The 12224-nt window shown below is 41.9% G+C and overlaps 1 protein-coding gene across 7 annotated transcripts in view; it reads right to left on the bottom strand.

The window, feature by feature from the left end:
• BCAR3 (BCAR3 adaptor protein, NSP family member) overlaps positions 1-12224 on the bottom strand; it is a 314683-nt gene that overhangs the window by 21355 nt on the left and 281104 nt on the right. For all 7 annotated transcript variants that reach the window (XM_078155007.1, XM_078155008.1, XM_020971978.2 and 4 more), the window contains 3 exons: positions 10305-10747; positions 6037-6140; positions 2458-3110 (listed from right to left, as the gene is read on the bottom strand). In XM_078155007.1, the coding sequence (XP_078011133.1) occupies positions 2458-3110; positions 6037-6140; positions 10305-10747 (1200 nt within the window). The remainder of the gene's footprint in view (positions 1-2457; positions 3111-6036; positions 6141-10304; positions 10748-12224) is intronic.

Raw genomic sequence — 12224 nt, 5'->3', positions numbered from 1 at the left:
TGCTGGGGCGCCCAGAAAGCAATGCACTGATTAGATATGCTATTTACCTAGGTGTTCGAAACACAGATGGGTGTATAGCAGATACGATGCTGCTGAGAGGTACGGCCAGGAGGACTAAACATACCACAAAAAGGATATGGTGGTTTGCTGATTGTCACAATTGAGAAATAATCTAGCCCCAGCAACAGTGAGATGATTTCACAGCTGCTTCAAGCCAGCAAGATGCTTTCAGTCTTTCCTATCTCTCTCTGACTCTTCAGCACATCACATAAGGTGGCAATGATATTACACTTCACAGGAAACCTAGCCTGCTGACGGTCCCCTGAAGAAGGAATTGTCCTTCTCTCTTACAGCTCATACAGGGACTTTGTAAACTAGATGAGAAACCTGAGGTGCCTGAGAGCACATTATAGTCTTGGTCCTCAAGTAGATACAATGTTATACATAAGATATCATCCAATATGAAAAACTCAAGATAATGACAACACCAATAATATAACAACAATAATAGTAATAGTGCTCTAAAATTGACAAAGCACATTCCCTCTAACTAGTGGTGAGTCCCATCAAGCCTTACAATGGTCCAAACAGAATTTTAGTCACATTCAAGTGACTTGGACAAATGCCCAAATTGAACACCAGTAATAACCACTGGTATTAATCCAAGTCTATACAACAAATCATATGGGGGGGACACCTCAGTTTTAGGTCTAAAGTGTTGGACTTGGATTCAGGAAGACCCAAGTTCAAGTCTTGCTCCTGAAACTTGCTAGTTGTGTGACCAGGTAAGTCATTTAAGCCTGAGCCTCATCTGAAAAACTAGGATAATAATACCTGTGATTGCTTCTTCAAAAGGTTAGTGTGGACCTCCACTTCACAAACTCTAATGTTCTACATTATGTCAGTTACTATAATTTAATCCACCCCTCAGCCCTCTCTTCTCACAGTCGGATCACAAAGAGTAAGCATCTATCATTCGCTAGTGACATGGGCAACCTCACAGGCTTGAGCAAAAACAAAACATAAAACATTAAAAAACAAAACAAACACAAAAAACCAGAAGCCCCAAAGCTGGAAACAACAGCTTCCATGCTAGGAATTCCATTCTGTTCCCAAACCAGCATCCTTGCTCAGGATCCAAGTACCAGTTTTAATTGGCAGAGTATGTGCCAATACAAAAAAAAAACCACCAAAAACAACCAAAACAAAAATAACAACAAAGATAAAGCAAAACCCTGATATACATTTTGGCTTTAAAGGGATGAAAGAAACCCAAGGTCCTTATTACATTTTTTATGTTACCTAGTGATCCTGAGTTGGTGGGTGTCCTCCCACCCCACCCCAGGACAGGGACTGCTATGGATGCTGATCTCCATGGAGGCAATGATTTATAATCCCAGAAAAGGAAAATTGGCTTTTACAGATTTGAAACTAAACATCTCCTTTGGGCCACAAATAGGTCCAGTTTTTTAAATGGTCTGCATAGTTATTCAGTTACCAGTTTCTTTATTTGGAGATCACTGCTAGTGGCAGGGCTGGACTCAAGCTGGGTTGAGATACAAACTTCCTAGAAATGCCCTTTCAGAATGACTCAGTTCAATTCAACAAACATGATGGGCTGTGTACAGGGCCCAACACTAACAATGAGTGAGATTCAAGGTTTAAGCAAGACACAGTTCTTGCCTTCAGGGAATGTAGAATCTAGCGGGGGTGATAGCACATGTATATATATGACTATAAAATAAAATAATGTATAGAAAGTTCTTGAGAGAAGCACAAACATAAAGTGCTCTTGAGATACACAGGACAAAAAACCCCAGAGAGCAGAAAGGGCTTCCTGGAGGAGGGGGCATTTAGGCTGGACTTCGTAACAGAGCTTCTTAACCTGGGATACATGAGTTTGTTGAGTGTGTGTGTGGGTGTTTAAATATATTTCAATAGCAATATAATTAGGTTTTTTTGGTAATCTGATGTGTTTTATACATTTAAAAATATTATTCTGAGAAGAAGTCTGTAGGCTCCATCAGAAAGCCAAAGGAATCCATGACGCAACAAAAGTTAAGGATTCCTGAGCTAGATGATTCCTACGGTGCCTTTCAGCTCTAAAAATCTATTAAAATAACTACCGGCCAGCAAAGGAGACCTCTAGTGTTAGTTTCCTAATACCGGCAGAGGGTGTGAGGTGTATACTTGGCCACAGTTTCTTCCCCAGGCTCTTCTACCAACCTGCCAATAGAACTGTCCAGGGTAAAGTCCACAAGCTTCCTTCCAGGTGGGAAGGACTGCTCAGACCTCTCACCCCTTTGATCAATCTCTGCACTCTCGGCATCTTTAGCCATTTCAGAAATTTCTCATAAGCAAACCTCTTAGAAAGAAAGGTGTGGCTAAGTGAAAATATAGAAAAGTCTTTTTTTTTCATGGTTTTTTTTTCCTGTTTTAAAAGACCCAGGCATTTACCTTGCAGTCCATCCTCAGCATGTGCTTGGCGATAACCTTGGGATCATTATTGGTGAACAACTCCTTGGCACGTTTCAACATTGATGTTTCCAGAGGCTTGTTTTCAGGAGGAAGGAGTTTGGATTCAAAATCATTGGGCCTGAATGAAGAGACTGTCTCCAGAATGGGTGTCACAAACACCCTGCCACCCTCCTGTCCCTTCTCCATCTGGGCAGCCAACAGAGCCCGAGAAGGCCTCGGAGCGTCGTTGTCCAGGATCAGATAGTTGGTGCCAGAGTTTCGGAGTGAGAGGGCCCCGTTCTCCTTGGCTGCCAGAGGCTCCCCACAGCCACTCTGGGGACACAGAGCCTGCTTTGTACCACAGAAGCCAGGGGAAAAGGCAGGATTGAGTTCACAATAATTTGCCTCAAAATTGTGCCAAGTGGAAGGAGACTGAGGTGGCTTTAGGAAAGGCACTTTGCTGGGCTTAGGTGGAGGTTTGGGATACAGCTGGCTGTCTGATCCTCTCAAGGCTTCCCCAGGGACCTGTGCTTCCAAAGAAACCCTCCGTACCACTGTGGGGCTGAGTGTTGGCTCACTGCCTGTCCTGAACACTGGGGAATTTGGACAGGGGCTTGTGTCTACTCCAGAGGACTGCAGTGGCAGCTTAGAACCTAGAATTAAAAAAAGAGGGTTAAAAGAGCCCAGTTGTATGAAAAATGGAGACAAAAAGCAACCTCCCCCTTCCCAGCAAACTCAGTATGAGAGACAGTATAATATATAAGGCTCTAGACTTAGGAGTTTAAAAGATCGGAGTTCAAATTCCCACCTGCTAACTGTGTGACCTTGGGCAAATTACATAACTTCAGTGCCTCAGTTTCCTCATTTGTAAAATGAGAGGGTTGGACTTAGCCTCTAAGATCTCTTCCTAAATTATGGTCCCATGATTGTGCTTTATTTACATTTCCACATTCATTTCCAGAGAGCCCCTGTTATATATACCTCATCACTGCAGGAAAAGTACTATTTCAATGAATAAGCCAGCCAGCAAAATATCCCATTTCTGGGGGCCAACCCTCAATACTAATGCCTGTTGTCTGCTATCTTCTAATGTCATTTGGGAATCTTTTTAACAATACCCTGTGTTCCCACTCGCATGAGGTTAATCCAGTCAAAGCTGGATTATTCCATCCAACGTGGAATATATGAATGGAGGTTGATCCTTCATAAAGAGAAAGCAGCTTGTAGGCACTCAGCCTTAGGGGCTCTCAGTCACCATCAAAGCCTAGCTACCCATAAAGAGGGGCATGGGGAAGAGAGGCCAAAAAGCAGCAATAGGCTGGCTATACAGGATTAAGTTTGGGAAAGAGACCTTTGGTTCCTCCCAAACGTAGCTCTATGAAAAGGTGAACCCCAAATATTTTCATCTACTCGCCTACAGTGGCTAACATCTACATAGTGCTTTAAGGTTGGCAAAAATACATTACATACATTATCTCATTTGATCCTCACAACAACCCTTTGAAGTAGATGTTATCATTACCCTCAATTTACAAATTAGGAAACTGAGGCCAAAAAAGGTAACATGATTTGCCCAGAATCACACAATTAAGGCAGGTTTCAAAATCAGATCTTCCTGATGCCAAGTTCATTAACCACCCAGCTGCCTACTACATTTTCTACCAATTCATCAGTCCATCATTTCTTCATACCCACTTCCTGCTGTTTCTATATAACACCAGTGCATACTCATATTCCACTTTAAGGTCTTCAAAGTACCTTACATCTATTAATTATCCCATTTGAGCCCTGCGAGAATGGTGTTATCCCCATTTTGTAGATGAAGATACTTTGAATCAGAGAGGTTAGGTGAGTACTAGTGTTTGAGGCAGCCTTCAAAACCAGGTGTAATCTCAGTGATTCCAGGTCAAGCTCTCCACCATGCTACACATAGTACACCTGTGCTTCCAAACCCAACAGGCATTATGCAACCTACAAATAGATGATGCCATGAAATGAGTTTCACAGAAAAGGAAGGATGAGCTTATTGTATTTGGGTGACTGTCCTAAAATCCAGCCTCTTCAAACACTTCCTTGGTCTTAGGTCCTTAAGAATGATAAGTACAAAAATGCAGATTAATGGGAGGGAGGGCAAAAGGGGCATTCTGAGAAACTGCCTTCCCAAAAGGGCCATCAAACATCTATCAGAATCGGCTAATTCAATCTAAAAATGCTCATCTTTATGTAGGGCAGATACAGCATTATGGAGTGGAAAGAGCCTGCAAGAAAACTGGGCATCTGGGTTCAAATCCCAGCCCCTCTTAAAAGCTGTGTGTCTATCAGCAAGTCACTTGCTGATAGTCTCCGCGGCTATAGAATAACTCTGCTCTTCTACCTGCTTCTTTGGGGGTAGCTGTAAAGATAATGTTTCATATAAGAAAAGGCTTTTACAGTGGAAGGGAAGAGAAGGGAAGTGAGAGGGAATGAGTGAATCTTACTCTCATCAGATTTGGCTTAAGGAGGAATAACATACACACTCATTTGGGTATGGAAATCTATTTTACAGGAAAATAGGGAGGAAGGGGATAAGAGAGGGTATAATAGAAGGAAGGGCAGATTGGGGGAGGGAGTAATCAGAAGCAAACACTTCTGAGGAGGGACACAGTCAAAGAAGGGAATAGAATAAACAAGGGCCAGGATAGGATGGAGGGAAATATAGTTTTTCACAACATGACTATAATGGAAGTGTTTTGCATGACTGCATATATATAACCTATATCAAGTCCTTGCCTTCTCAAGGAGGGTGGGTGGGCAGGGAGGAAGGGAGAGAATTTGGAATCCAAAGCTTTAAAAACAAGTATTAAAAAATTTTTTGTATACAACTGGGAAATAAGATATACAGGCAACGGAGTACAGAAATCTATCCTGTCCTACAGGAAAATAGAAGGGGAGGGGGATAAGAGACGGTGGGGGGAGTGATAGAAGGGAGGACAGATTGGAGTAAAGGGTATTCAGAATGTACACTGTCTTGAGGTTGGGGGAGGGGGAGAGATGGGGAGAAAATTTGAAACTCAAAATCTTATGGAAGTGAATGTTGAAAATGAAAATTAATTAATTTTTAAAAAAGATAATGTATCATAAATCTTCAAGTACATTGCCTTGCATGTAGTAGGCACTTAAAAATGGTTGACTGAACCAAAACACTGATATTTAAGTATGAATTTATTTAAAGGCAGCTGGTGGCACCGGTAGATAGAGTGCTGGACCTGGAGTCAGGAAGACTCAAGTTCAAATCTAGCCTCAGACACTCACTGTGTGTGTGACCCTGAGCAAGTCATTTAGCCTCTGTTTGCCTCAGTTTCCTCATTTGTAAAATGGGGATAACAACAGCACTGACCTCATGGGGTTGTTGTGAAGATTAAATGAGATAATAATTGTACAGCACGGAGCCTTGCACTTAGCAGGCACTATATAAATGCTAATTCTTTTCTTTCCCATTTTTATCACCACTTCTATTGTGCTAGCAAAGAAAGGGAGCAGGGCTGGGAGTGGAAAGATTGAAACATGGCCCCCTTTGTGTCTGAATTCCTGAGGACATACCAATAGGCAGGTAACTTTCTGACTGGTGGGCCTTGAGGGACAAGGACCTTTTATCCTGCATGTGATCCAGGCATGCAGGCTGGCTCCCACTTTTTTCTTTATTTCTGAAGAGAGACACAAAGGAAAGTAGAAACATGTCACAAAAGACAAAAAAATCAAGCAGCATCATAATGAAAAAAAAATCAGCAGGAAGAACAGCCCTATTGTTAGCAGTATGAAATCTGCTGATCTGAAGGAGAAAACAAAAGAATGATAAGTGATCAATTGTTACATGTGCCCTCTTTAGTCCCTCAACCCCAGGGAAGACAGGCCAGCTCGATTTAAATTCTGGTGTGTGCCTACTTATCTAACCTGTCCTATCCTGTTGAATGAGGCTGAGGGGGAAGTTTCAGGATACTCCCAGGAAAATCGAGCTAACTACTATGTACCATTTCAACAAAGCCTAAAATTACTTGCAGACTTGGGGCAAATGACTTGCTTTAACTAACATGCAATTTTCACAGCAGTTTCCCTGTGTCAACAACCACTACTGAGTTTCAAAGCTGTTGCTGGGCCAGTTCCTCTTCAGTGCAAATCTCAGTATCCCAGAGATGCCAGTAAAAGTCATGGCAGAAACCTCCCTGATTTGCTCACACTCACTGGCCGGGGACTCTTCAGATTGCTGAAAGCGTGGGGATGATTTTTTTTAAAGGTGACCCTCTGGCACCAGCATTGGATCATAGGGAGTAGGAGTTGGAAGGAACATCAGAGGCCTTCTGGTTCAATCCTCTCATCTCACAGAGAAGGAACTGAGGTTAAATGACTTGACCAAAGTCAATGCCAGTAGTAAGCACCAGAGAGGCAGGATTTGAATCGGGGTCCTCTTCCTCCAGAATCACTGCTCTTTTCCCTGTACACTGGTTGACTAGTCTCAGGCAATGCAAGGTCCATTGAAGGACTTAATTAGGGCCCAGGAGCTATGCCACCTTGGCTTCCTCATTTTCTACCAATCAGGAACAATCCCTCTAAATCAAAAGAGGGGCTGCAAAGCTGCATTTTGCAAAGCTACTCCCAGTCAAGTTGTAATTGAATGCCACCAGCTCTGAATATTCCTGCACTGTGGCCCTAGAGTGCTCAGAAAAAAGGAGGGAAGTTCTTTTTTTTCCCTACCTTTGTAAGCCTCAAAGAAAAAAAAAACCCCAACCCTTCAACAACAGAGGCATTCCTCGAAACCAGCAACCCCTCAATGATAAGTGGGGGCAGAGAGTAATCTCCAAAGGGAAATAGTTTCAGTAAAGTGATACTCTAACTCCGGAGCAAAGCAATCACTGCAGGCAGGACGGCTGAGCCCTGCCATCCCATCCCATCCCGGAACAGGGTCTGGAATGTAAGCTGACAACATAAATGCCAGTCATTGGCTCCGGACACTGTCACATGCTATGGGCTGCCAGGGAGGATGGAGTAGAGGAAGTCTTGGGCACCATCTGGAGTTCACAATGGGGCAAGATGCCATCACCTGGAGAATTTTTCTACCAGTTCCAAACCCCAACACTCCCCACTATATACACACATACACACACACAGAGGCAGGCATACCAACAGACAACCACACACACACACACACACACACACACACACACACACACACACACACCCTTCTCTTTATACCTCCAGATCCTAACTCCTAAGATCACAGAATTTAGATTAAAAGGGATCTTACAGATCAGCACCCATCCCTGCCATTTTACAGACAAAGAAAGTAAGGTCTGGAGAATTTATATGACTTTGCCCAAAGACTATAAATAGTAGAGTCAAGATTAGAACCCAAGGGGAGAAGTGGCTTAAAATACCTGTTGTCTGAAAAAGATCTGGGGGTTTTAGTGGATTTCAAGCTCCGTAATAGTCCACAATGTAATGATGAATCAAAAGCTTGATTCTAACTATTCTTTTCTCTTTTAAGAGGCAGCATGGCACAGTAAAAAGGACATTTCCTCTGGAATCATAAAACCTAGGTTTGAATCCCAGCTCTGCCCATTTCTTGTGCAGCCTTGGGATAGCCAACTTTATTCAATTTTCTCATCTGTACAATGAGTGAGATGGACTATCTGATGACCACTCAAGTCCCCTCCAGCTCAAAAACTAGTCTGCTAACGGGTCTTCTTCCCTCTCTAAGACTTTCCAAAGTTTAATCGTTGGCCTTCAGGTCTTCTTCCTTGGAGATCTCATCTATTCTTCCCTATTTGCATACCCTGCCCTAATTACTCCTCTGGACTCAAGACCCAAATTTCCAACTGTCTAGTGCCATTCCCTTTAATTCAATACACTTGAAAAGTAACTACTCACTGTCCCTTCTTACCTACCCAATAACTATTAGTGGTAGCACCCATGTCCCTGGTATCCTCAGTCACCTGCTTTCTCCTTCATATCCAGTTTGTCGCCTCATCTTACTGAGTCTGCTTTCCTAGCACCTCTGATATCTTCTTTTCCATGTCCATCTCTACTGCCAGCCTTATCGCCTCCCATCATGAGACCAGAAGGAGGCAATCCTTTAGCCAGGTGGGATCCAAAGAAGGCTTTGCAGAAGATGGGATTTGGTTTGGGTTTGAAGGGATAACTAGATTTGAAACTCAAAATCTTATAAAAGTGGATGCTGAAATTTATCTTTGCATGTAATTAGGAAAAAATAAAATACTATTAAGTGTAGGGGGGAGAGAATAAGTAGGATTTGGCTGCTCAGACAAGAGTTGGGTTGGGCATTCTAGGAGGTGGAGATGCATGAACAAAGACTAAAGGTAGGAAAGCACAAAGGATGTTCTGAGACTGAGCAAATCAGTGGGATATGTAGGGGAGACTGGTCTGTCTATAGGCTCTCTTTCTTCCTAACCACTGTGCTGCACACTGCCAGAAGATTGTGTGTTCAGTCATTTTTCAGTTGTGTCTGACTCTTCATCCACCCCATACAGGTTGTCTTAGTAAAGATACTGGAGTAGTTTCCTTTTCTAGCTCATTTAACAGATAAAGAAACTGAGGCAAAGAGGGTTAAGTGACTTGCCCAGGGTCACAAAACTAGTAAGTGTCTGAGGCTACATTTGAACTCAATTCTTCCTGATTCCAGGCCTGGTGCTCCATTCACTGTACCACCTAGCTGCCAGAAGATTAGGACTGGGATAGGAACTGGACGTGAGATTTCACTGGTATAGGAAATTCCTGAATAAGGAAACTCCTCTTAAGAAATGCACACTGGCATGTTCTCTGTGCCCCCCCTCCCCCAAGCAATGGGAATTTAAATGACTTGCCCCAATCTCACAGCTGGTATCTATAAGAGATGGGACTTGAACCCAGGTCTTCATGGGTCCAAGGCTTGCTCATCATCCATTCTGCTGTGGAACCTAGGTCTTCTCGGGTCCAAGGCTGGCTCACCATCTACTCTATTATGATGCCTCCTTGTTTTAATCTTAAAACATCACTTTGATCATGTCACTACTCAAAAACTTTTAATAGCTCTTCAATGGCTATAGGACAAAGTATCAATTACTTGGCCTAGAATTTAAGACCTTCCATATGCTTGCCCACCTACCATTCCAGACTCCCTTAAGGAAACCCTACCCCTAAGTCATATTCATTTATTCACCATCCCCTGAACACCTCTAGACTTTCCTCTCTCTGTATTTTACTCATGCCATGCCACTCCATTGGAAGGCCCGAGCCAGGGTGTGTTTAACTTCTTACGTATCCACACCTGGAAGCTTCTAAGCAGGGAATGTTTAGTCCTAAATGGGCCTTTGCTCATCCATCCCTCTCCATTTTTTAATGCTCTCTCCCTCTTTAAATTATCTTGTATTATTTAGTATATGCATTGTTTTTACTTATCTGTATTAGTATCGTAGAATGAGCACTGGCTCTGGAGAACCTGTGTTGAAATCCCAAATCAGACATGGACTACCTGTGTGACCTTGGTCAAATCACTTCGTGGTCTTGGTCTTCAGTTTACACATTTGTAAAATGAAGGGGTTGAACAGACCGCCTCTGAGGTCCCTTCTAGCCTTGTGATCTGGGTATGTGTTATACCTATTCCAACAGAATCTAAGCTCCTTGAGGGGAGGAACTGTTTGGGTCTTGGGACCATAACCCTGGTGCCAATCAAAGGGCCTTGCACATAGCCAATATTTAATATGTTTTTCTGAACTGAATTTAACTGAACATTTTATACTTTTTCACATGCTGCTCAGTTCCTAAAATAGCAGCTTAAGCTCTTAATCTCTCCATAGGCTTGATTTGAATGAACTTACCTTAGAAGATTTCCTCTGACCAAACTCTGTTCTCGAGATGGCGCACTGCCCACATTGAGGCTCAGTCTTTTTGTGCTTTCTATTTTTCCCTCTGAGAGGCTATATTCCCTTGACCGGGCAGGAGAAGTGCCATACCTCTCCTCCAGACACCTCAGTGGTACAGTCCTGTTGATGGGCTGAAAAATAATAGCCCCGCTCTGTTGGGATATTGGTCGACGATTCCCCACATAGCACCTGACCAATCCTGGAATGGTGTCAAAACTTTCCTGATCAAACTGATACTGGATACGGCAGTAGGCTTCATTGAGACGGAGAATTGTCTTACTGATCTTGAAATGCTGGGCTGTATTCTTCCACTGACAGGTCAAGACGAAGTTTCCAGGGCTAGAGAGAGAATCCCGTACCAAGAAGTCTCCATCTCGTTGCACAAGACTCTCTGATACCTTTAGGATGAAACCACACGGGAGACAGAAACAGGAGAGTCAATCTTACATACCATATTATTATCATTAACTACCCACATTTCTTCAGACATAACTACTAAATGCTAAAATTTGCTTTTGTGCTTTCCACTTTTGTTTTCCAAGATGGCAGACTACTAAAATATAAAATTCATATTATATTAGGCAAATAAACTTTTTGGGATAGAATGAGGAGGAAATGGTATCTGATAACTTTTTTCCCAAGATGTATATGTTTTATATGGACCATTAGCAAAACTATCTATTTCTTTGTCTTTCTCTGCTCCCCAAGCTCTCTGGACTTTCCAATGTCTAGTAAATGCAAATCCAGTTTTATCTACCATGGTCAAGGAATAGGGGTATTTTAGCTAAACAAATAATCAATCTAGGTAAAAGAGAATTACCATATAGATCATAATTTCTTTTTTTAAGTATTTTTTTTTATTCTAATCACCCTAAAAAGAAAGAATTTCTAAATAATCAGCAAAACACAGAAAGGGGACTATATATTAAACTGTAAAATTGCTATTTCAAACTGTTTGCTTCTGGAGAGGAAAAAATATAATAAAAACTATATAATGTAATATAAATTCTGCATATTACTTTCAAAGTTGTTCTGCCTCTCTGTGTTTCCTGCTGAACTTCCTTCTTTTCCCTTCTGCACATTTAAAAGAATGTTACAATGGCCTTTTGGGGAAGCATCTCTATTGCTGATTCCACTTTCTACCCTGTAACCCTTCCCTCTGTTCACAACAGAAAGAAAGAAAAAGAAAGAAAGAAAGAAAGAAAGAAAGAAAGAAAGAAAGAAAGAAAGAAAGAAAGAAAGAAAGAAAGAAAGAAAGAAAGAAAGAAAGAAAGAAAAAGAAAGAATCCTTGTTACATATAAGCTGAGTCAAGCAAACTAAATCCACGTCCAAATAAACATAGGTCTCACAACTTTGGCCATAAATATGTCTTCTCCTCTACCTCAAGTCTTTTGCCTCATGTAACATTCACGTAAGTCTTCTAAAGATGTGGTTGGTCATTTCACTGATCAGAGTTCTTAAGTCCTACAAAGTTGGTTTTTTTACAATATTATTGTCCTGGATCTCATTATTTCTTTCCCAGGCATTCACATACTGCAACTTGTTCAGCCATTCCCCAACTGATAGCTCCCCGCTTAGATTCTAGTTCTTTATTTCTCTCACCCCATCACTTTCAGGATGAGCAAACTGTTTTCCTGGGACTGTTCCCTTTCCAGTATTATTTTTCCTCCTTTTTTACCTTTTTACCCCAAACCTCACCCCCCCATTCCCTGCTTGAGTTTGATATATTTTTTAACATGAGTTTTTGTTGATGTCTCTTTTTTTTAACAACATAATTTCCCTAGTATCCTTTCCCAGTACTGACAGCCAAACCATATAACAAATAGTATCCAATTCTTTGCTATCACAAAAAGTGCTGCTTTTGATATACCAAT

Source organism: Phascolarctos cinereus, unplaced genomic scaffold (genome assembly GCF_003287225.1).
Source record: "Phascolarctos cinereus isolate Bilbo 61053 unplaced genomic scaffold, phaCin_HiC Scaffold_5;HRSCAF=322, whole genome shotgun sequence".
NCBI classification, from domain to species: Eukaryota; Metazoa; Chordata; class Mammalia; order Diprotodontia; family Phascolarctidae; genus Phascolarctos; species Phascolarctos cinereus.
Note: the sequence above shows the minus strand (reverse complement) of the source record. Positions and strands in the feature narration are given on the sequence as shown.